Here is a 25,647-nt window from a genome sequence, read left to right as displayed (position 1 = left end):
GAGCAAACTTACGCAAATTTTCAAAGAGCATCTATCGCTTCATGGCTAAAAATAACCGTTTTTTTGCAAACTTATGATTAAACAAATCATTACAAGATACATTCGGGTAAACCCAACTTACGGAAAATAGCATACTTGCAAGTCGATCCTGATTAATGGTACATTTTCGCACCCCATTTCGTTTAAAGCGGGTGATACAGTTCATCCAAATACACGAGCTGTTAATTGCCGACGTGGTCGTTAATTACGGGCACAACCATCAAAGAGATCAAATTAGGGCTCCTGTACCTTTTTGTTCAACTAAATTAATTAATTATACGTACCACACTTGCTCCACCTTTCCATCAGTTTGTTAAAACTGTTAATAACATGAACAAAAAAAGAACATTGTTAATTTCCTCTGATACACATAAGAATAAAATGCAAATGGTAAAAGAGGCAATGTAAAGTTAAGAATATAACAATATGTAAAATTATAAAATCATTAAATTACTTGACCAAAAATTTGACCTTGCATTAGTAAAAAATGGCATAAAATGCGAGCATAAAATGTTCTGACAATTTTATATGTACATCATGAAGATTAAAAGTAAAGATTAAAATCTAATGCTCTCAATGTCATCTTTCATATCAGTTACTTTTGAACAATTAAGTGTTTTGGCTCGTTTTTAAGCTCAAAAGAATCGATCAAGTTAGGCGGTAATCATGTCGCTAGTAATGGTTACAGACAAACCTCTTGCCCCGATGGTAATAGTGCACTGGCACTGTGTTCTTAGCCATGCCAGGCCTCCAGTCACCCGCTGACAGATCTGAGCTGAATGAGTCATTCTTGTCAAGCATTGCCCTTTTGGGTAGATTCCTTCTGCCACTCGCGGACCTGTGACTACGCATTCCTCTTACAGTCTCTGGTATGTCCATTTCAATATCGCCTTCAATACACCGTAAAAACTCACTAGGAACAAAGTGATGATAAATCTAATCCAAAAATTCCAAAATTGTCTTAGTAATATAACCAATATTGTTTTGTTTCAGAGAAAACCGTTTAACGGAGTAATACCCACATTTTTACCCTCATTACAGAAAACTTCCTATATAGAAAATCAAGGAAACAATTTTTGATTTAACAAAAAGGAGGATTGGTTTGACTAGCCTCAACCGATAAGGGAGGGGTCGGGTTAAGGCAAAAACGAGGGCCCAAAACTACAGAAATTGTCCTCTGCATCATACCATCAATATAAGCCTCTCTTCAGATAAAGTCTAGAAGACTGCAAACAAAATTAAAACCCTAGGGCTTTAACATTTTATCCCGTCTCAGAGAACGAAAAGTCAGATTATTCAGCCAAAAACGATGAAGCAAAGAATTGCATTAAAAGTTTCGATATTTAAAACCTGCAGCAGAAGGGGTGGAATTCGAACCCACGCAGTTTTGCCATACCTGCGATCGGATAAATTGGCCTGGACAACCCAGCAGACTGGAGTGGACTATCTGGCATGCTACCAGGTCTGGACACTGGCCCATTGTACATGTGGCCTGTGGGCATTCCAAATTGGTCCTGGTAGCCCATTGGGAAGCTAGGTGCTGACACTTTGCGAGTACTGTGCATGTCACTGGGGGACGTAGGCATGGAGGAGCCTCGACCGTATCCTGCGTAAACTGATCCCATGCCGCCTCGCATGTACCTCTGCAAACATTCTTCTCATTCATTAATACTGCATAATACTAAGGCGTAGAAATTTTTCGTATCAAAACATTCCATTATCAGATATAAGTTCAATCACAGCTCCCCATTTATACAAGAATATAGGGTGAAAAGATCGCAACTGCACCAGACTTCGAATTTCAAAACAACCGACTCATCGTTTCAACATACGCAGCAGATTACAGAGAACAGCCGCCATTGACTCCCATTTACATTAATATTAACATAGCCGGTATATTGCCGGAAAATAGCCGCCGTTGACGCGCTTGAAGCACATCAGAATTGAAACCGAAAAAGAAAAAAAGAAGAGATAAATTGACCGAGTTTTTGTGTTGAGATTTTTCAGTGTCCAAAAGTGTTCTAATCTGGCACGCAGTTTCAATTGGATTCTAAAACTATACTTAATCCAGCCTCTAAACTGAAAGCTAATAAGCTTAATACCAAAGTTAGCTAGCAAACACTCTAATGCACTTTGATAACCTTATTCTCAATGACTTAATGACCGGGCTTAATCGGTTTATGCCGTCTCTTTTGATTTTGCTCCTTTGACTTTGACCACATTCAATATATCGCATAATTCAATGCATGCAAGAATTCAAAATCCATTCAGCTAAAAGAGTGAGTGAAGTAAATCAGAAGTCCAACGCGAAAATCGTGACTTAAGTAAAACGCAAAACGTGATCAAAAGGTTAAAGCGAATTAAAAACACATAGCAGGAGAAGAATTGTATTAATTTATGATCTGACAATCATTTAAAGGCAAATGAGAGCTGTTAGTAAAAAGACTAAGCAATAAAACAAAACAAGAACAACAAGAAACATACCCGGCAGATTGCCGGAAAATAGCCGCCGTTGATTCCCATAACTCTATTGAAAGAAAAGAAAATATCAACAAAAATTTTGATTGTGAGGACATTTCGTAATTGAACATACTCCTGTCTCTGAGTGAGAGGCTACAGGGTCTAGTATCAATACCAATAAGCATTATAGATAGTAACTAAAACTTATGAGAACAAAGTTCAAGTACTCGGTATCTAAAAATGGGCTTTATGGGTTTATCCTGTTTCTATTTCTGACTTTGATCTTTTATACTGAATCTCTTCATTTTGAATTGCTTTGCTGAGCAGCTGCTGTTTAAAAGGACTTTGAGCAGAATGACAAAAAGAGTGAAACTAGCCTAGAGTTGTCAAAAAGATTTCACGCAAAATGTCGAAGAAGCGGTAAAATGGGTAAAGCGAAAAAAAATTCGACGAAAAAAAATAGGAGCGTTATAATAGCCGGCTGAGAAGCTGAGGGCGGCTATTAATAAGCAAGATAAAAAATTCAACTTTTTGAAAAGACAGGATCAACATTCAAAAACAACTGCGATGAACTGAAACTGCCAACTATATTCCTCTATCTCTCATTAACGACCTGTCATTAAATGTCGATGGGTCATCTCACTAATTATATTAAATAAGACAAAAACAGCCTCACAAAAAAATCGCAATAAAACTCGCTGCAACTTTTTGAAAACACATAGTATAAAAGTCACAGAACGCCAAAGCAATTGAAGGATACAATTACATCAATTAATTGAGTCTATAATGAACACCGTTGAGACCTGTCATCAATGAGATTAAGTGATAAGACAGCAATAAGTACAACAAATACTAGCAAAACTAAAAAATCACTATACGCTTGTTCCGTTTTTTTAAAGAATGAACAAGCAAATAAGTCACAAAAAGCAATAGCTATGACTTGCTTTAATTGAAGCCTTTTTTAGCAACCAATGAGATAAGTCAAACGTCAAAACCGTGAGTTGTGTAAACCAAAAAACGTAATCAAAAGGTTAAGCGAACTAAAAAAGGAGAGCGCCTAAATAATAGCCGTTGAGAGGCTGACGGTGGCTATTAAACAAATTACAAGTAAAAAAAATGGGTCAAATGTACGAAAAAAGGTCAAAACAGTTATCTACATGCACCAATGTCAAAACACTTTTCAAAGTCGAAAAGCCATTTCCTGAACGCAGCACATGATCAGAAAACTTCAATCGCTCAGAAATTAGTTCATACGACAATTTTATTCTTTCCCTTTTAGGTCAAAACGCCGTCTGAACGACCAGTCCTTCCGGTAAAAATAAACCTTCAGGCTTCCAATACTCCTCTTCGAGTCTTAAAAAAAGGAGAGCGCCTAAATAATAGCCGTCGAGAAGCTGACGGCGGCTTTTAATCACACTTCTTTATCGCCGTAATATTCCAATTTAATTCGTTGCAAAACGATAGAATACTAAGGCTCAATTATGCTTGTGATGCAAAAGAGCATAAAATGAGTTTAACATAGCCGGCAGATTGCCGGAATAGCTGCGAAAGAATAGACCTCCGAGCCACATAGAGATAGAAACAGATACAGATCTAAATTGATAAAAAAAATTGACGCCGCTCAAAAAACTAGGCTAAAAACATTCAGCGATAAAATAATAAAGCTTGTTAAAAGTCACTCCACAGAAGCCTCTTATTAGGGACCTTTACTACACATATGAGTTCCTTTGACCTTAAACAAACTCAATTAAAACTAAAGTTTTAAAGTGCAAAAGTCATTTTATTGAGTGAGGTAAGTCACGTATGATCAAAATCTAATCACGCAAATAACCTAAAAATTTTCGCTAAAGCGAGTGAGAAATGACGTCACGCGCACCACTGCCGTTAGTGAGAGGAAGAAGTCATTCAGAAAATTTGACTTTTTGAGCTTTGCTGTGTGAACAAATGTAAACAAAAAACATAGCAGGACAAGTCCAGACGTAGAATTCAAAGAATTTCCATTGACTAAACAGAAAACTAGACCTAGAACGGACTATGAATGGTTTGGAAAAACCATTTAGAAAAAAATCCGATCCAAAAAATCGAAAAAACAGTAAAAATCAAAGTGAAATTGCCGCATGTGAACAAAAAACACTACCGATAAAGCGAATTTTTGTTCAAACACCTTATTCTCACTCTACTTTAAAATTAGATCAAATTTCACGCCGCAAAACCACTCGATTTTTCGCTCCATTTCCTGTTTCGGCGTGACCAAAATCACTACTCCAATTTGACTTCAAAAATCATGAAAATGTGTGAACAGATCTTAAAAAAAACATAGCCGGAAGAATTCCGGAAACGACTCGAAGGAGAAAACTGGCCATCCTTATGACTAAACAACTGAACAACTATTGTGAACCCTGAACCTCCAAAAAAGCCAAAAAAAATTAAGGAAGAATAGAAACGGCATTCAAAAACAAATTGAACAAAAAAAACTATAAAGTTTAAGTTTTTTAAACTTGAATTTTTTTATAGTACAAGGACCCATAAAGCCGAATAAAGTTCCTTTGCAATTAGAGCAATGAAAAGCTCGCAAAACAATGGACAAGTAAAAAAGAGTAAGAAACTTGCCTAAGATTAAAAAAGAAAACCTTCAAAAAATAAGAAAGATGGTTTTAAAAATTCTCAAATTTTCTGTCAATTTTCCTCAGAAAATAAGTTATACCAAGAACACTTCAGTCAAATGATATCGGAATATTTCTTAACACGCTTTTATCCAAAAACCCGCATAAAGCATTAAAACAAAAAAAACAGGCAAAAAATCGTTAAATTTCGTCTAAAAATCAGCTAAACTGATCAAAAATCTACAAAGTAGCATTAAACTCAAATTTACTATACCTTTGGCTACACAACTTGGAAAACAATTGTGAACCCTGAGCCTCCACAAATGCGATAAAAAATTAAGGAAATAAAGAAACGGCATTCAAAAACCAATTGAACAAAAAAAAACTATAAAAACTTAAGTTTTTTTTAAAACTTGAGTTTTTTTAATAGTACAAGAAAACATAAAGCCGAGTAAAATTCCTTTCCAATTAGGGCAATGGAAAGCTCACAAAACAATGGGCAAGTCATAATAGGCTAAGAAACCTGTCTAAGACTAAGAAAAAAACTGCAAAAAAATAAGAAAAATGGTTTAAAATTTCTCAATTTTTCTGTCAATTTTCCGAAGAAAAGAATGATTTACACCTATAAAAATTTAGTCAATTGGTAGCTGAATACTCCCTAAGTAACAAGCTTCCATTCAAATCCCACTTAAAGCATTAATACAAAAAAAACAGGCAAAAAAATATTAAATTTCGTCTAAAAATCAGCAGAACTGATCAAATACCTCCAAATTAGCATCAAACTCAGAATTAACTACTTGAAACCTTCAATTCCTATTAAAACAAGCCTAAACTAATACAATATCATAATCAAACCTCGTAACCATCAAAAGTAGCAAAAACAACTGCTTTTAAAAGCCGCACGTGAACAAAAAAATTTCGCTCGCTTAGAGAAAATTTTTTCACACATCAATTTCTCGCTCTCTCAAAAACAGCGGTATGAACAAAAACCACTCTCTTTTCGCTCCACTCTTCAAGTTTGTTCAGCACAAAAACCACTCCAAATTTTTTCACGCGTTTCATTTCCCACTTCAAAAATCACTCCAATAAAATTGATTAAAAAAAGGGCTTCTCCAATACTCCTCTTCGAGTCGTAAAAAAGACAGCGCCCCAATACAATTCAAATTCTTTGAATTGTAAAAAACCAAGAGCACCGCAATATAGCTACACTCAGCTTACAGCTTCGCAGCTATAAAAATGAAAACGAGCATCAAAATCTTTGCCTGCTCATTATTCGTGGCTTTGATATATTTGAAACTTGATGAAAATATTTGATCTAACCTGATCAGCCGGTAAAGAGTGCCTCATTCGTTGCATTCCATAGCCAGGATAGAATCCACCCCTTTTGGGGTAGAAACCCCTTCCTCTGTAGGGAATTCCTCGCCTGGCAGGAATCGGGGGAACGTTGCCAAACTGGTTTGATCCCATCTGATTCGGAGGAAAAAATCCAGTTCCCTGCTGGTTTTGCTGTTGTTGCCCCATCCAAGGTTGGTTAGAGTTTTGTTGATTTTTATTTCCCATCATACCTTGCTGATTCTGCATCATATGTTGCTGATTCATGTTCGTCATGTTTTGATTAGTTTGCTGCTGACTGGTTGTGTTTGTTAAATTTTTAGTCGCTCCACCCACAACTGGTAAGATTTTCTGTCCGAGCATTTGGAATAAATTTCCAGCCGATGGTCGTCTACCGTCTGAAGATGTCGGCGTCTGTAGTTGATTCGAAGATTTGCGGTTCTGATTTGTTGAGGCAGTTGTCAAGTTTAACTGATTCTGATTTGAATTCGGGAGATTTTGGTTTGAGTTCAAATTGGAGTTTGAGCTTGTTATGCCGATGTTGCTGTTTGTTAAGTTGGAATCCTGATTTGGGTTAGGATAACTGGAAGCTCCGAAATTTGGAAAATTGGACTGTTGTTGCATTTGTTGATTTGGGTGTTGTTGTTGTTGTGGATACTGGGTCATGTTGAACTGCTGGTTACTAGCATTGCCCATGTTGGGGTTATTTAAGGTAAGGTTACTATTGCTATTGTGCATTTGGGCGTTGTTTGTCCCATATTGTGCCGATAAATTTGGCTGGGATCCAAAATTACTGGTAGGAGACGGTGACACGTATAAACCGGTGCCACTTTTATTATTGACATTTGTACCCATACCTCCCGTCGTGGCTCTGTTGAAGTTACTATTGGGCCCAATGGAGTGTTGGTTATTATAGGTACCAGACTGATTCATATTATAATTATTGGCAACCTTGTTGTTGAAATCGAAGTTCATGTTTTGAGAGTTAGGGTTGCCTTGTTGTTGCTGCTGTTGGAAGAATCCATCGCCTCCTGGACTTTGACCAGAGAACTGAGAGTTGGACATGTTGCTGTTCGGATTGGGTTGAATCTGATGGCCTCCATAATCAGACTGCAACTTCAGATTCGGGTTCTGACTGACAGGATGATTAGGAGCAACCATCGAATTCCCACTTGGCAGTTGCTGACTATTGTTACCCATCCCCACTCCTCCCCCACCCATACCTGAATTCTGACCAATAGATTGCTGCTGCTGTTGCTGGGATCCAGGCACTGGGAAAGGTGACTGATTTATTTGGGGATTATTGCCCAAATTGCCACCTCCCATTGGGTTCTGGTACTGCATTCCAGAGGGCAGATTAGAGCCACTACCCATGTACTGATTGTTCTGGTTCATCATCGCCATAGAGTTGCCAGAGTTACCCCCAATCATGGAACCGGGAACTCCACTTTGCATGTTATTATTAAAATTGGAGGAGGAACCCTGAGTCATTTGTCCTTGGGATCCAGTCTGTTGAGAACCACTACTTCCCCCGGGCATGTTGGTTCCGGAAGTATCTTGACTGTTTTGTTGGGACAGAGCTGGATCTGTTTGCTGTGGTTGGGTAGGGAGGAAAAGAGGATCCAGATCAGGCAAAGAAGGATTGCGCATCCATTTCCCACTTTTGGCCAACAAGTCTTGCTTCTTCTTGCAAAGATTGCACAACCAAATCAGCTGAAACAAGTCTCAACTTATAACGAACCAGAAAGCTAGCACAGCAACGATGAATATTAACCGTACACTTGCTATTGCTACCGATAAGGTAAAAGAACTGCCGTTATAATCGTTGTTTGCTGATTCTAAATTCCGTTAAAGGAAAATATTTACGATCAGTTCAATTTTTGCTCAGATCTATCAAAAAAAATCAGTGCTCGTTACTACAGTTCTTTTCGAAAATTTGAGACGAACTAGAACAAGGAAAACGAAAAATAGGAAATCAATTAAAACAGTTTAATCAAGTTAATATTCCAATCAATATCAATTTTTTTCGAGAATATGGAACCTCCTTCATAAATTAATATTGGTATCGAAGAGCAATTTAAAACTTCTCTAGAACAATACATGCAGACCCTCAGCCAAGAATTAGCCGCTACTCGACAGCCAACCAAAACTTCATTAAAAAGAAAGGAAGAAAGATTTAATTCTCAAACAAAATCCAGTTATGAGTCGAAAGATCGCCGACGACATAATGTGACTAAATTGCCATTCGTATTGTTTTTCATATTTGAGCAAGAACGAACTTCCTTCTACCCTAAATTAGACTATTCTCGCTGAATTCTTGATCTTTGAGACCTGGTTTTTTGAACAATGAGACTTACTAGATCTCAATCTAGACTAAAGGTCAAAAATAGGCACACATGGTCAAAAACCAATGCACCCTTAAATGGTAGGAGGAAGGGTAAAAGGAGCAGGCGGTGGTATAAACCTCTTACTTGCCCTTCAGATCATAAATTTCTCAGCACATGGAGGAGGCCCCTTAGAGAGGATGAGGGACATGACACCCAAAACTCCCAAGAATTTTTTTTATTCACACTCCGAGTTTAAGTCTGCTCAGCAGTTTCGGTGAATACTTAGAGACTAGAAGGCTCCGCTACTAATTGCTGCAAATTTGTTAGAGCAACAGAAAAAGCAAATCAATTTTGATCAAAATATCCTCGTTGTCGATTCACTTGAGAAAAATTTATAATACATGGATTGTGGCACATTCCTGTAAAATCTGAACAAAGGTAAATGGGAAACAAGGCGGCTCGTTAATGTGCGTTCGCACATGATGTTCCGACCCGAGCTCATCTACATTTTTGACTAAAATGTCAACCAAATCAAGAGATAACAAAAATAGATGTTTGAGTTTAAAACAATCGTTACACATTCTATCTACTAATTGAATTACTAATGCCATGCTTCATTACAGCACCATCGTGACCTGACATTGAAGAGACTAGAAAAAAAATAGCACCAACAAAATTTTGGCGGCAAAAAATGAATATCTAAATTTAAAAGCACCTGGTAACAACGTCAAAATGCAGTCAGATAAAACCTTAACTACACAAGTTTACCTTTTACTAACTATACAGCAGATGAAAAGTTTTCTTAACGAGACTAGGTAACAAGCCGACAAAAAGAACGAACAGTGAGGCGAAACTTAAAAATTAATCAACATTTTTTGCACCAAGAAAATTCAAAAATCTTAAAAAACATTGGTTTTTAATAAAAAAATCCTTGATAAATTACTAAAAAGTCATTACAAAACCAAAAGCACCCGTCTGTGGTCAGACTATGCCATAGAAACAAACTAAAGAGAAACTCAAAAAATTACAAACGATTTGCGAAAACACAAACCTTTGCTACCATTAAAATCAATAGCTATCATCTGAATATGTATTTTTAATTCAGTTGTTATTTCTGCTATTTCAGTTGAAGGATTTATACTGAAAGATTAAATAAGTTTACTTGGGCCACATTTAAAAACCATTGGGATCTGTTATTACGCGATTGTTCTGAAGGAAGAGAAAAAGAAACGCAAAAAATGGCCATTCAATAAACGTTCAGAAAAACGAAACAACAGTGGCACATAATATCAATATATATGTTATTTCTTGAAATACACGAAATTCGATGGGACATCTGATTGATGAATAGAAGTTAAATTTGACGAAAGGAACCTATTCGCTATATACTGAATGTTTCGAGCAACATCATTCATTCAGTCCTCAATTACAAGCCTATGAGATCTGTGAGCAATTTACGGCTACCTAAAGAACAAAAACAGCGAATTCAGGAAAAAAAATTGAGCGACAAAAGGGTCGAAGGCATTAAAAAATGAACTTTTCACTAAACACTCTTCATTTTTAAATTAATTTTTCAGGAGCAATGGGAAAACCTTTTTTATCAATATAATTTCAAAAAATCAACAAATATAAACAAATACATTAGACGCACGAAAATTGCGGGAAAACACGTATTATCAACGCCATTAAATTCATTAGCCTTCAACGGAAGCCAGTATATACAATAAATGATGCCTCGAGGGGACAATAAGTTTTTTTGCCAATCGTATTTCATCAATAAGACCTTACATCAAGTTAATGACTATGAAAACAACAACAGAGAGAGGCAAAAACCACAAATTCAGTAGAAAAGTGCCTGAAGAAAATGTCGAAGCAACTCAAATCATAAGCTCTTCCCTGAAAACTTTATTTATGATCCGTTGAACTTCTTCCCTAAACCAATAGGGACTCTCAGCAGTAAGATGATGTGATAAGATTTCAAAAGGATCGAAAAACAAAATAAAGTACCCAAAAAAAATATGAATTCTCGTGGCATTGATGTTTTAAAACTAATAGGTAGAAGATAAAACCGCTAACCAGATTAATTTTGGCTATAGTAGAACGGAAATGGATTCTGTTAGAACCAACAATGACCAAGAGTATTCACGAAAAAAAATTAGGAATGGTTGAATTTCAAAAAAGTTTCGAAAAATTATTTTTAAACCCTTAACAGCCAGTAAACTCAATCTTTCATCGGAGCTCAATGACGATGCTCAGATATAACCCATAGGGAGGAAAATGATGTCTGTCATGCATAGATAGTTAAAAAGACATCACAATAAGTCTTATGACAGAAAACAATAACAAAAACAGCAAAAACTAAAATTCAGTAGAAAAATGCGAGAAGAAAGTGTCGAAGACAATTAAACCATTAGCTATTCTCTGAAAACTTTCTCTGTGATCCACTGAACGTCCTCTCTAAGCCAATTGGATTACAATAATCTTTGGATAATGTGATAAAGAGTTCAAAAGTGACCAATAATTCAAAAAATCCAAAAAAAAAATTTAAAAAAATTGAAATCTTTGTCATTGAAGTCATATAACCAATAGCTAGAAGATAAAACAGCTAAACAGAATATTTTTAGTCGCAGTAAAAAGCAAGTGGGTCCAGTCAATACTGAAACTCACTAACAGTTCAAGAAAAATTTAGGAATTGTTATTGTTCAAATAAAATTTTCGAAAAATGATTTTTATTTTAACAGACATTAAATTCAATAGCTTTCAACGGAAGTCAATAAAAACGCTCAAAGATGCCCCGGTGGCAGTACATTTATGTTTGTCATGCATAGGTATTCATTATGAGATCACAGTAAGTATAATGACTATTAAAACAACAAAAAAAAACAGGAGAAAACCAAAAAATCAGTAGAAAAGTGCAAGAAGAACGTGTCGAAGCCATTTAAACCATAAATTTTTGTTTAAAATTTTTATTGGTCATCCACAGAACATCGTTTTTAAGCTAATGGGAACTGTCAATATTTGGATAATGTGATAAGATTTCAAAAGTAACCAATAATACGTAAAAATCCAAAAAAAATTTTAAAAAATTGAAATTTTTTGTCATTGAAGTCATATAACCAATAGATAGAAGATAAAACCGCTAACCAGTTTAATTTTGGTTGCAGTAGGAAGGAAGAGGGTGCTCTCACCCCTGGACTGACTTACAATTCACTATAATAAGATTATGATTCTTTAATATTCAAAAAAAAATTCGAAAAATTATTTTTTAAGTCTTAACAGCCATTAGCCACCCCCTCAATGAAATAGACATGTTCACTTAATGCTCATTATGGAACATATTGCACTGTTAGTCAATGAATCCCTACCATAGGACTCCAAAAAAAATAGTAAAACTTCAAAAAGAAATTCAAAATTTCATTCAAAATTACGAAAACTCAGAATCGAAGCCAAAAAAAAACATGAGCAATTCCTTGAAAACGACGTTTTTTGTTCATTGCGCTTCATTCGACTATAAAGGAGTTTTGTCATTAATAGAACGTCCATATAAAATGTGACTTGTCTCTAGGTGACTTAAAAAAGCAAAAAAGAGAAAAGTTTTATTAAAAAAAGGGCTCTCAATTAGAGTTCGATTTTTTTTTGATAGTGAACTTCCCTATGAGACCAGAACTAGTCTTTCTATCGCCTTGCATTCAACTTTTACGAACTCAAAATTTATTCTTTTTATAGAAATTTGAATTAATGTTTTCGTAAAAAAGATCTTAGTTTGAAGAAAATTGTACTAAAAGTGAACAATCATGCTAAAGATCCCATTGTTCACACAAAACTTCAATCCTCGATAACTCCTCGAAAAAAACGAAATTCAAAAAATCTTTTTACTTTTGAATTCTACGCTGGACCAGCTTTTTAATGATACCACTCACATTTCTCTACGACGAATATATCGATCGGCCAAAATTCACTGAACAAAAAAAAAAAAAACCCATTTGAGTATATAGTTCCTTCCCCCACAAGTGGGGTCGGAACAAAAATCGGACTAATTAAGCCTGCATTAACGTATGAAAGATTTCAAACCTATTAATCTTCCAATAAAACGCTTTATTGTACTAGATTATATTACTATTAATTACCTCTATCCGTTCACCCCGATTTTGACTTTTTATTAAAAGATATAATGACCAATCAAAATGAGCGATACAGGGTTTTGGGCGGGGTGAAAATGTATATATTAAAAACAATTAGTGCCCTTTTTAAGATCAAAATTGTCAGGCAAATTACCTTTTTATCTGCGCAGTAGACTTTACCCACAATGCTGTCCTGTGTGTCGTAAAATATTAAACAGCAAGCAGTCAGGTCGGGGCTAAGGGCGTTAAGAAGGGCAAATAAAGAGAAACATTCTTAGGGTTGGTAGATCCATATTTTGTGTTAATAACAAACAAGGGGGAGGTGTAGACAGCACTTCGAGTAGATAATAGCAAGACTAAAAGCAGTGCTTATACTACCACTACTGCTCTTTTTCTCTTCTGTATGGGCGATTCAGGCTCTTCTTCTATTTTCAATTGATCCATAATCGAATTTTATCCACTTTACAAGGAAGACACTAGACTACTATTACTACCACAACCACCAGCAGTCTAATACGCGCAAATTGTAGACGAGGAGAGAACTAGTTTTTATAATGCATGACAAGTGTTAGAGGTTACAGTGGACTGGACGAGTGGTAGGGTTAGTTGAGGTGAGGGTGAGTTAAGACTACGGACTAATCAACGAATGCACTTGTCATAACACTAGCCATCGCATACCCCCACACCCGCAAAGTTGCGTCTCACCCGCTTGAGGAGGGGACAGAGAAAGATAGAGAGAGCATAAGAGTTAGAAACAAAAATGAACCGAAATGGTCATAAGAGAGCGACAATGTATGAACTTGAACCGCAGTAACAACAACAACAACAACACAACAAACAACAGCACCAACAACAAGTCTTTACACCCCAGCGACTTTGAGAGAGAGGGGGAAAAGAGGGAAAAGTTAGTAGGTGGCTAGACTTATGACAGAGACCGTCTAGCTTATTTGGCTAGCAGAAGCTACCACACGTACACACAATAGGTGCTTATGCTGGTATCAGTCACCTTAAAGCACCACCACCACCACCACTACCACTACCAACGCATTTTGCAACCCTATTCAAACAATCAAAAGCCCGCTGCTCAAAAAGCCTACTCTTTATTTGGGAGTATTATGAGTAAACAAAGCAATATATAAATACAAACAATAACAAATCCTGCAGACAGACCAAATTTGAATGAACTTTATGCTAGAGTCGAATTAATGAGGCAAAAATTCAAAGTTCGTACTAAAAAAGAGACACAATTTATAGTGCAATATGAAAATTTATCCCAAATCATGTTAGTAGGCTCTAGTAGTGTAAGCTGCGCGGGTACGTAATTCGAGACGGGTGAAATAACTCTAGGCTAAGGGTGGGGGTGAACAAAATATGATTTCACACTGGTGTACTTTTGTGGTGGTAAAAAATGCGAGGTTAGTAAGGAGTCAAAAATAATAAAGCAAAGACATCTCTTCTCACAAAGACAGTAAGGCTTCAAATTTTCAAATGCAATAAAAAGAAAAGATGCCGCCTAAATGGCCAAAAGCACAGGGAAGAACAAACTACCATCTCAACACACACACACACCACATCGCATCACGCATGCATACATACACATCGTGCATAAAAAATCGGTTGCATAATAAGTGCGAGAGAAAGAAAGAGGAAAAATACTATATTAACCATCTATCTATATTGGTACTACCATAAAAGGATATATCACGGTCATACCAACCAAATCATATGTACTGTACTGTATTCATTAGACCACGACAGATAAATACATCAAATTAGGGACCATTACTGCGTGCCAGCCACAAAATAGCAGCAGCAGCAACAGACACATTCTAGCCTCCAATCATTCAAACAATTATTGGGATTGAAAGGTATCAGAAAGCTATCACTGCAGCATACAACAATTCTCAAACAAACCAGTACCATATTCAGCCACGATAGTAAAACAATTCAATACTCAATACCAAGCATACTGTGTCATTACTTGAAAGGGGCTATATTTCAAGTACACCAATTGAAACTCAACAATTAAAGTTTTTTTTCAAATATGGTGTAGAATTAATGAGTTTCGATCATTTTCCGACAGATCGAAAAAGCAACAAAGGACATCTTTCGAAAAAAAAACAACAAACTTAATCTTCTCCATAATAAGAAAATAATGAAAATAGTCAAAAAATTTTTATCATTGCTGTTAAGGAATCTTAAAGTAACCACATGGAAATTCCGCTAAAATAAGGAGAAATGGTTCATCAGCAACCGTAAAAATAATGGGAGCACCACACCTTCTTAAACATGATGCAATAAGAACAGTCACACAATTTGCATTAATTTGCTCATCTGAAAGTTTTTTGAGCAATTCATTTAACTTTCATTTTCAACACTATAACCAACCCTGTAACACTTAAAATTTAATAACCGCTTAATACACTTAACACTAAAAATGTCCTGCCCACAACCATTTGTATTATTTCGTTCAAAATAGTCTGAAGGAGAAAAAATTTTGGTGCAAAATTTGTTCGCCATTTCTTCAAAAATTGTCCTTTTTTAAGACTTGTCCCTCTTGGGTCAAACGGGCAACCTACATACACCTCCTTATCTCCACCAGTAGATTTTGAGCATTCTTCAATATTCATACCTATTAGAACTGTATAAGTATCATAAAAGTTCGGAGCAAAATAATTCATTATTGAGAAATTTGTGTGCATTATAATTTGAATACCAAATTCTGCTTTTAACAATTTAATATTTTGATTAAAACTCTTGTGGTAAAATTACTACCAAAAATTGAAATCATTTCCTTAAATACAAGGAAGAGAAATTTTTAGGAATAGCTGTAAAAAACTTTTTGTTAAAGTATCTCGACATCCAATGTTGTTCTCAAAGCGCACCTATAAATCCTCAAACAAACCTATGTAACGTCAGAAAACACAATCAATGGCAATTATTTTGTTCGTGTTAAGAAAATGGGTCCAAAGATATGAAACATTTAAACGTAACCGACTAACTTCGGACGAATTGCTCCCAAACGACTAGTGGGAGCTCAATTCTATATCAACCTGCTTCAGTTTTAGTCGGGAAGGATTAACTAAATGCACTAAGTGCACATCGAATGACGTCATTACAGGTTATTATGTACCCCTATAACCACTAAAAAATTAAATTAAAAAATGCCCCCATTTTGGCTTACTTTTCACTTGATTATTTGCAGTACATTGCTACCACTTGAGTTCAGCTGCTGACAATTGTTAATTAGAGAGAAATTTTGATCATGCGCACGAAAAAGTCACTCGAAAAGACAAAACGGTCAAGTAAACATTTTGCATAAAACCTACACGTTTAGAAAAAATACTTCAAACAAGGATCGAGAGCAATTAATAAAATTCATCGGATCGGTGCACTTTTCCTTGACCTTTGCAGAACAACAATCCAGCGCTTAGAATTGACACTACATTAAAATTATCTTTAAAATCAACAAAACAGGGAGGACGGAAGTAAATGAGACCAAATCTTAGAAAAATTATCCTGGTTTTGGAAATCGGACCAGCGCTCAGGCTAATTGTTCAGCAGCTAGCCCATAAGCTCTAATATTTCTGATAGTACAAGGACTTCCGCTTAATTACTAAACAATTTACAATACAAATCAAGGCAATTCTAGCAAACATAACCAAAAATGCTGGACAAATTGCTCTCCAACGCCAGCGGTCGTGGGATCAATCAAAAACTGCTTTAGCTAAAGGACTTTATCTATGGGTCTTCGCTGATTTTTTTGGGCAAAATATTAAATCGAGAACAAAATTTTAGTTACAACGATTTTCGCTGCGCATCATTAGTGAAATTTATTGAATGTGTTAATGTGTAAGAACTTCAGTCTTATAAATACAATTTGATATCTCCTAGGTTATCTTAGATATCCAGTATAGGTAATTGTTGATATCTTCTCATATCTTCTATTATCTTAACCATTTGATTGGAGAGAATATCATCAGTGTCAGTTTTTTGGAAAAAAATCACAAGAAATTAAAAGTTAAAATTTTCCAGTTATAAATTTCTGTGGCAACCGCCTTGTGCAGCAGCTTGTGTGATATTTAGGGAAAATATCAAACATTGGGGGGGTTAATTTTTAAAAAATGAATTTTTGCTTTTGACTACTAATGCAGTGACCCCCCCCCCCTTTATGCTATAAGAGCCATCTTGAAAACATTTTAAAAAGGAAAATAATTGATCTACAGAACGTTGCTCTCCGGGATACTTGAATAAAACCGACCAACAAACGATGCGGCGGTACACTGAAAAAAAGAGAAAAGAAGGGAACTTTCGCTAGTAATTTTGCTTCTATCACCAATCTATGATCCGATCAAAAAAAATCTTAATTCTATTGTGACGCCGAAAAATTCAAATTAGTCGCTAGTGTGATGAGCTGGCGTCCTTGGAAAAGCTTTGAGTTCTGAGATATTTTAAAAACCGAGTTGTGAACGACTTGGCGGGGAAATTCAAAAATAAGAAAAAAATTGGGTGGAGCGTGCTCTTATAGCTGTTATTATGTTTCTTACTCACTCACCTTTGACATGACCACAAAAAAATTGATCAACCTAGTCCTGAAAATGAGTTAATTTTTCATCGCGAAAGAGTTGACGAACATGCGAAAAATGAGAGTCGGACAAAAGCCAAATCAGTAAGACAAACATAACCGACAAAACGTCGGAAGAATTGCTCTCGAACGACTAGAGGGAGCTCTTATCAATTGCAGCCTGCTGCAGTCGGGGGAGCCTAAATGGGACTAAGAAGTTCAATAGTGGGCTTCAAATAACCACATTACAGGTTAACATATACCACTATTAAGATTTTAAAGTAAAAAACGGCACCAGATTCGGCGCACTTTTCATTTGACTTTTAGTATTAAATTGCCGCCAATTGAATTCTGCTGCTTGAAATTGTGATTGAGAGAGAATTTTAGATCACGCGAAACGCAAAAAGTCAAGGGCAAAAAAGTCACTCGAAAAGTCAAAATTGTCAAGCGAAAATTTCGCATAAGACACACACCTTTACAATAATTGCTATGAACTTCGACGTAAATTAAAAAAAACTGACGATTCCAAACTTGAATAATAACCAACGTCTGCAATTTTGCTCAGCAACTCATATAAACTTACCTTAACTTGGCCAACAGCACGCTTGTCAATTTACTCACATAAACGAGAGAACACAGCGACAGATAAGGAAAACGCGTACAAGTATCTGCTAGCTTTGTTTATTGAAAATAGATACTTAAAGGCTAGCAAAAAGGAGGCATGGGCAACACTTTGTTTGGAAAGGGCGAGGGGTATGGGAAAGATGGAGTATAATTATGTAGTGATAGATAGACAGAGAAGACAAGAGGAGATAACAAGATGGATTGGGCTAATTGGAAATGGATTTGACCATGACTAAATCAAACAGGACAAAGAAAGCCATACGTCAACAAACATGGTCACAACATCAACAACGGGATGAACAGGGCCCTCTTCGGGTTAGATAGCCCCAATATCATTTAAAGCCTTGTCTTGTAAACAGCGGCGCACAAAAATCAGTTCAAATTCTCTTTGCAATTAATACCTAGCAACAATTCCTTATTGGAAGCAAAATATTCACAAATAAAGAGCATTATTAGCTAATTGGCTCATGGCTTGCACAAAATGCGCTAGGTTATACTACCTCACAAAACTTAATATTCCCTGTGAAAGGGACTAAGTTATGATGTAGGAAAAGCAAAATCAATACTCAAATTGAAAAAAACAGTGTTGCCGTTGTAACTAAATATGTGTACAACTTCAGCTCAAAATGGCCCTAAGTCAGTCGAAATAAGATTAGAGACAAATTAGTACTGCGAACAAAACAGCTCTCACAATTTGTTCACAGGAAGAGGGGCGAAAATCTTTCAGTGGGAACTAAGAACGCATCAAGACATATAAATGGAGAAAGTGTTAAAATCGGAGACGGTAGGGTAGGGCAAAAGGGGGAGGGGAGGGGTGGGAAGGGGCGGAGAGGGTATATATCGTAGTCAGGTAAGAAAATAAATAGTTCTTTAAACGGAGGGGAGTTTCCTAACCGGCAGGCATGTGAGCTGTAAATGTGGGCAAAGTAATAACTCGTCTGTTTAATACTATTTCTGCCTCTGCTACTGCTGCCATAATAATAAACTCCCATTAGAATACATCAATTTAGCCCACGGCTGTACTGACTTTTAACCACAACACCACATAAGGCTCAGCGTCAAAAAATTAAGGAGCCATAAAATTATGCACGCAACACTAAATTCCCACACAACCTCCAATCACAGTAAACTTAAAAAAACGAAACCAAGAAAGAAAGAGAGAGAAGTGAGTTTGAACTTGGGGAGGGGCGGGGAGTTGCTGAGGGAAGGGGTGTAAGTTGAGAAGACTAGCGGCAGAGAGAAAGATTTGAAAGAGACCAAAGGGACAAGGTAATAGATTGGAAATATACTGAAATGTAATGGTGGTGACATTAGTACTACCATTACTACTGTTACTATTAGTAGTAAGTAAAGTAACAGAATAATAGGCCAAGTTATCTCTAGGTTCAATTTAGAAGAGCAGGGTCGTCAAAACGATTTATACACAAGTTATTACCCCCACAATGCTACATTATCACTTCCTCACACAACATACAACACAACATAACCAAGCCCAATTATCCTGAGGAACAATACGTTACTGTGGTACTACCTATCTACCACTTTCTCAACGCCATTAATGAGCTCTTGATTGGGAAGAATTCTCAGCGTTAGACAAAACTAAGCGTTGGGAAAACAGATCAAGCAACTTGACTATTGCTAAACGCGTAGATTTATACAATACAGCGGATGAAAACCAAATTGTTTTTAGTAGAATACCTTGCAAGCTACAAGCGGGCGCGCACGACATAAGGAAGCACTAAAAACACTATAAAAACCAAATAAATATTTACAAAGTACAAGGAGGATTGGTATGTGTGGTTGCACATCAGGTTCCCACCTCTGTCATCCGCATTCTTCTGTTCCGACAAAACAAAATTTAGGACAGACTAATCTTTGCTAAAATTTAATCCCAAGTCAACTTGATGCTGCAATTGTTTCAAATTGCTTTTCAGTACAAATTTTGTTGCTTGCCATTTATTTTAATTTGCAGAAATCCAGCAAAAAAATAGCTGGCAGATTGCCAGAAAACAGCAGCGATAGCTTTGTAGATCTGCAGTCTCACAAAACAGACAAAAAACTTCCTCTTTTTTTAAAACTGCTGAGAAGTTCCATTTTGATTAAGAATGTATATAACTAATTGCTTCTTCTATTAGCCCCCTCAAACGACCTTCAACTAGAGTGAAAAACACTCACTTGATTGTGTCTCCTTGAAATAAAGTAAAAAAAGTCAATTGTAACCAATAAACTAATCACGCGAGTGAACAAAATCACTCCACCAAACTACCAATTTAGTTCAACTTCTTTAAATTATAAATGAGAGCAATCTAGATCACTAGAAACTCAAAAACTCACGGACACAAAAGTTAGAATGATTACAAAATTGCGCATACTAAAGCTACAGAAAAATAAATGTTACAAAAATTTTTTTCAGAGTAGCGAGACGACAAACAGCATTAGCAATAAATTATAGGTTTCAGATTCGAAAACGAAGCAAAAAATGAGAGCAAAATGTTGAGAAAAAACGACACAAAATAGGGAATCTGTTGGTTCATTATCCAAATTCCACTGAAAAAAGGTGGATTTCTACCACTGTGGACAGTTCGAATGAGTCATCTGAGGCTCCAGTAATAATTTTTATTTGAAAAGAATTTTGAGATTATTTATTAAGTAATCGTAAAATCAAAAGTGTGATTTAATCGACAATGTGCGTTATCACAGTGTTCCATTCCAAACCCTCATGCAAAACAATTGATCAAAACCCGCAAACGCACCGGGCTACTTCCAGTACCTAATTTCAAGCAACGTTTTTGGTCAAACCACTGCGATATTTCCATTTTGAAGTTTGACAGAAGTGGGTAAAGTTAAAAATCATTTTTCAATAATTAGTTCTCTAAAAAATTCTTTCCTGCACTAAACCATTCCTTCATATTTCTTACCTGGTGTTAACTCACAAAGGAAATATAAAATTATAATTTTGGTTGTATTACAACTGAGCAGCATTGAGTCAACTTTTCAGACTACGTTCATTGTATGTTCACGCTGAAATGGATCGTATGAATCTTAAAAATGAAAAAAAAATCGTAGACATTCTGCATCATGAATGATTATCTCAAAACAGTTAAACAATATTTTTCAAGTTTGCCGAGAGCTGGAGTAATAATGCTATATCTCTCGGCAAACTTGAAAAATACTGTTCAATTGTTTTGAGATAACCATTCATGATGCAGGATGTCTACACGATTTTTTTTTCATTTTTAAGATTCATATAGCGTGAACACACAAATAAACGTAGTCTGAAAAAATTATTACAAAAGCTTCTTGGAAAATTAAAAAAATGACCCACTTGCAAAAATGCGCCCCCCAGTAGACTTGTTCTTAACGTAAGCATAGGCCACAATTTTTTTTTACTCATTTTGCCGTAACATTGATTTGATTTAAACTCAGAAGTATACAATGTGAAACGATTATCTTATAAAAGGATAAAAATTCTTGAAACATTTCTTGACAGTGTAATTTGAAAGCAGTTTAGCTGAAAAAAATGTGTTACGTTTTAGTTTAAGCGGAAAAGTGATTTAAAATAGAATCCCTATACAAATTGTAAATAATATGAACTGACATTCAAGAAATCTAAATTTCCTGCTCATTTTGTCAAAAGGATCTACATTAAATAATGCCCTCACTCAACCAGTTTCATACCATTTGAGCAGCTTTTGAAAACTAGTTGGACATCGCCGTTAGAAAAGTGATCAAAATACATACTCGACTTTTAAAAATTGGAGGTAAATAGCCAAACGTGAAAATTTATTCATCGATGAACTAAAGGACAATGAACAGAATCTCAAGCAGCGAACCACTCAATTTTTTCACTTCACTTCCTATTGTGGTCAAAAACCCCGCAAACAACATCCAAACTATTAAAACAATTAAAAAATCATCCAATTGCCAAACATAGCTATTCCTTAGAAAATAGCCGCGATAGCTTCGTAGATTTGCAGACTCCAAAAAGATGTTAAAAAACAGACGCAGAGAGTTTTTTAAATTATAAATTGCTAAGATGTTATATTTTGATTAAGAATCTGTATGACTTACTTCTGCTTCTTTTAGGTGGACTAAATTAAATAACCTTCAATTAGAGTGGCACTCTCAGTTGACCTCATCTCTTAGAATTAAAGTAACGAAATGAGAGAGAGTTACAATTGACCAAAATTTTAATTACACGAATGAACAAAAACTCGCTCCACTAAGAGTGAAACGCGAGGTCACAAACGCAATTCGCTCAAAAATGCATGAACAAAAAGCCGATTTGAAGTGACCGTGCCATTGTATGGTCGTAACAAAAATTGATGAAATAAAAAACCATAACAGGACAAGTCCTGTTTTTCAATTCAAACAATTAAACAAACCTAAAACCTGACGGCCAATCTATGTAGAAGAACAACTTTTAAAAGTCGCCATAGAACAAAACATTGCAAACACGATATTAAAAGAAAATTACGAAGAGCTCAAAAAACAATTTTTGAATTTTTTTAAAAAAAATAACCAAAAGGTTGGAACTATTAACAAGATATTAAATAAACATTTACAAAACAAGAACGTAGACGGTAAACACCACAATTGTAGAAATCAATTAAGAGACACAGTAAGAGGACAACAGATAGCACATTCAAATAGCAAAAGTGGCCCAAAAATCATTAAAACACGCACCATAACCTCTAATTGTTCAACCAAGAAACAAATGCTCGCTTAAAAGGACTCAAAAACGATACACATAAAATCAAAAAATATTGTAGCAAAACTAAATACAATGCAGACAAAAAAAAACTCATTAATATGATTTTTCAAACGAATGGTTTCAAAAAAAAACAAACAATTCGCAGCAAATTAGAACACAAATAGATTCAATCGCGTTTCAATTAGAAGGAACAATGACATCTGTCAATAGTGAGACTTAGCGACAAGAAACCAAATACATTAACAAGCACGGTGTAAATTGGGAAAATAACTGCATTTCTGACAAAATAGCAAAGAGTCTCAATGGAAGTCTAAGAAATAGAATCCAACTTAAACCAAAACAAATTTTGCGTTGTTTTGAATTATTCAAAAAATCAATGAAACCCGGCATTCATTAGAATAAAAACAAGGAAAATAAACAAAAAGTCACTACTATCTTTTGACTATGCCACATAAGGGAGCCAGGAGACTTCCTTCAATAACGAGAAGCAAGTCACCGGGCAACAGAAGAAAAAAAATACAGACAAAACAAAAAATTGCCGATATTTTAAGAACGGAAGTAGTGTCAAAGTGATCAAAAAGATTAATGTGAATTGAACCTATTAAAATGTTCTCGTATATCTAACATGAGAGCCAGTGAGACCTGTAATTAACTGAATGACGAAACAAACTTTCGATATTAATTGAAACTATAAAAGTGTTCATTAAATTGCCAAAAAGAGTGTCACTAACGCGACTAAGTGACATTACAACAAAAAGAATAACAAAAGCGGCAAAGCTCAAAAATCACTGGTATTCTCTCGGAAAGAAGAAATGTCAATGACGAAGAAACATTTAACCAGCAAAAAAACAACAACTAAGCCATATACGAGAGCCAGTTAGACCTGTCATTAATCAGATTAAGTAATAGAACAAAAAAACGACAAAACCTGTTTTTCTTAAAGTTGAACCATTAAAAAGCTTCCATTACGTCTCATTAAAGTGACCATTTATTAATGAACCCAAGAAACAAGACAGAAAAAAACAAAAACAAGCAAACTCAACAAATCAACATAAAACCAACAGTCTGTATAAAATATCAACAAAAAGTGTAAAAAATCAACTGCCCGTTTATAAATTCCCAAACTAAAAAATTGTACATTAGAAACACGGATAACAGTTCAAACCATTAGTTAGGCAGAAAGACAGAAAGAAGCCAGAATTGCAGTCAAATTACTGCACATCAAAAAACGAGCTTTCCAAGCCCTATAACTTGCTCAAACACCAATTTCTCATTCCACTATGAAGTCAGTTTGACTATAAAACAAAATTCAAGCCTATTCCCTTTTTTGCCTATATACTACTCCAGCGTGACTAAAACCACTAATTTATTTAGACTTTTCATTAACAAAAATCGGAAAAAATGCAAACATATCTTTATAACATAGCGGGCAGAGTGCCGGAAAATAGCCGCCATAGACGCTGGTGGCCTTCCATGAAATAAAACAACTAAAGAAGGAAGATGGACAGATTGACCACAAGTCCCTTAATAGACCACTAGGATTTTTGGGTTAGATTCGGACTGTCATTTTTATGAGACACATACTTTCTATAAGGAAAAAGCCCTAGTTTTTTTTACTGAGATAAGCCACGCAATTGCCCTAAAAGCAGAACAAATGACTACACAAAATTCAACTGCAACGCAGCAGAAGTCACTGAAATTGAAAAAGTCAATTCCAAGAAGTCAGGTCCCAAGAATCATCGATGGAGACGACGAATTAAAAAAACATAGCAGGACAAGTACTGACGAACAATTTTCATTGACTAAACAAAAACTAGACCTAGAACGGACTATGAGTGAATTGGGAAACCCATTTCCAAAAAAAGATTAAATAAAACGAAGTCAATGTCAAAATGCCGCATGTGAACAAAAAACCACCAGCGAGAAAGAGAAATTTGGTTCAAACAATAATATATGCCTAGAATGAACAATGAATGGATTGGAAAAACCATTTAGAAAAAAAATCCGATCCAAAAAAAAACGAAAAAACAGTAAATATCAAAGTCAAATTGCAGCATTTGAACAAAAAACCACTAGCGAGAAAGCGAATTTTTGTTCAAACACCGTTTTTTCACTCTACTTTAAATTTGGAGCAAAAAAATTCACGCCGCAAAACCACTCGCTTTTTCGCTCCACTTCCTGTTTCGGCGTGCCCAAAATCACTACTCCAATTTGACTTCAAAAATCATGAAAATGTGTGAACAGATCTTAAAAAAAAACATAGCCTGAAGAATTCCGGAAACGACTGGAAGTGAAAATCCATTTAAACGCCATCACACTACTCATCAAACAAAACGTGCCTCCACTAATTTATGATTATCTTGAAACAAAGTCATGAAACAAAAAAGTAAAAACAATAAAATCAAATCTGTTAAAATATGATAAAAAATTTGATCAAATTTTGTTATAAATTGAGATCCCGAAAAAACAATCTCTGCCAAAATAAATTCAACAAAACAACTAGTACTTACAAAAACCACTTATGTGATTTTTGAAAAAATACTTCAGGCTAAATTTATGAAAAAAAAGCTCTTAAAAACAACTTTCACTGAAAAACTGGAAAAAGTTACTAAGTTTTTTAATATTTCAAAAACATATAAATCCAAAGAAAAATTCCCATCAGCCAATAGTGTATCCAGATACTCGCAAAACAATAGGCAAGTCACAATAGGCAAAGAAACTTAGCTAAAAACAGAAAAAACGAAAAATTGCACAAAATTAAGAAAAATAGTTCCAATTTTTGCCATTTTTTTTCTCAACAAAAAAATGACTCTTACCCACAAAACTGTAACCAATTGTTATCATAAAAATGCTCAAGTAGAAG

At 35.4% G+C, this 25,647-nt stretch overlaps 1 protein-coding gene across 1 annotated transcript in view; it reads right to left on the bottom strand.

Moving 5' to 3' along the window:
- LOC142353273 (uncharacterized) overlaps positions 1–25,647 on the bottom strand; it is a 121,007-nt gene that overhangs the window by 67,478 nt on the left and 27,882 nt on the right. Inside the window, exons 3-5 of the mRNA XM_075405504.1 lie at positions 6,423–8,147; positions 1,436–1,682; positions 734–929 (exon numbers count right to left, since the gene is read on the bottom strand). Of these exons, the coding sequence (XP_075261619.1) occupies positions 734–929; positions 1,436–1,682; positions 6,423–8,147 (2,168 nt within the window). The remainder of the gene's footprint in view (positions 1–733; positions 930–1,435; positions 1,683–6,422; positions 8,148–25,647) is intronic.

This window comes from Convolutriloba macropyga, chromosome 14 (assembly GCF_964194025.1).
Source record: "Convolutriloba macropyga chromosome 14, txConMacr16.3, whole genome shotgun sequence".
NCBI classification, from domain to species: domain Eukaryota; kingdom Metazoa; phylum Xenacoelomorpha; order Acoela; family Convolutidae; genus Convolutriloba; species Convolutriloba macropyga.
This window is presented reverse-complemented; position numbering and strand designations above follow the sequence as displayed.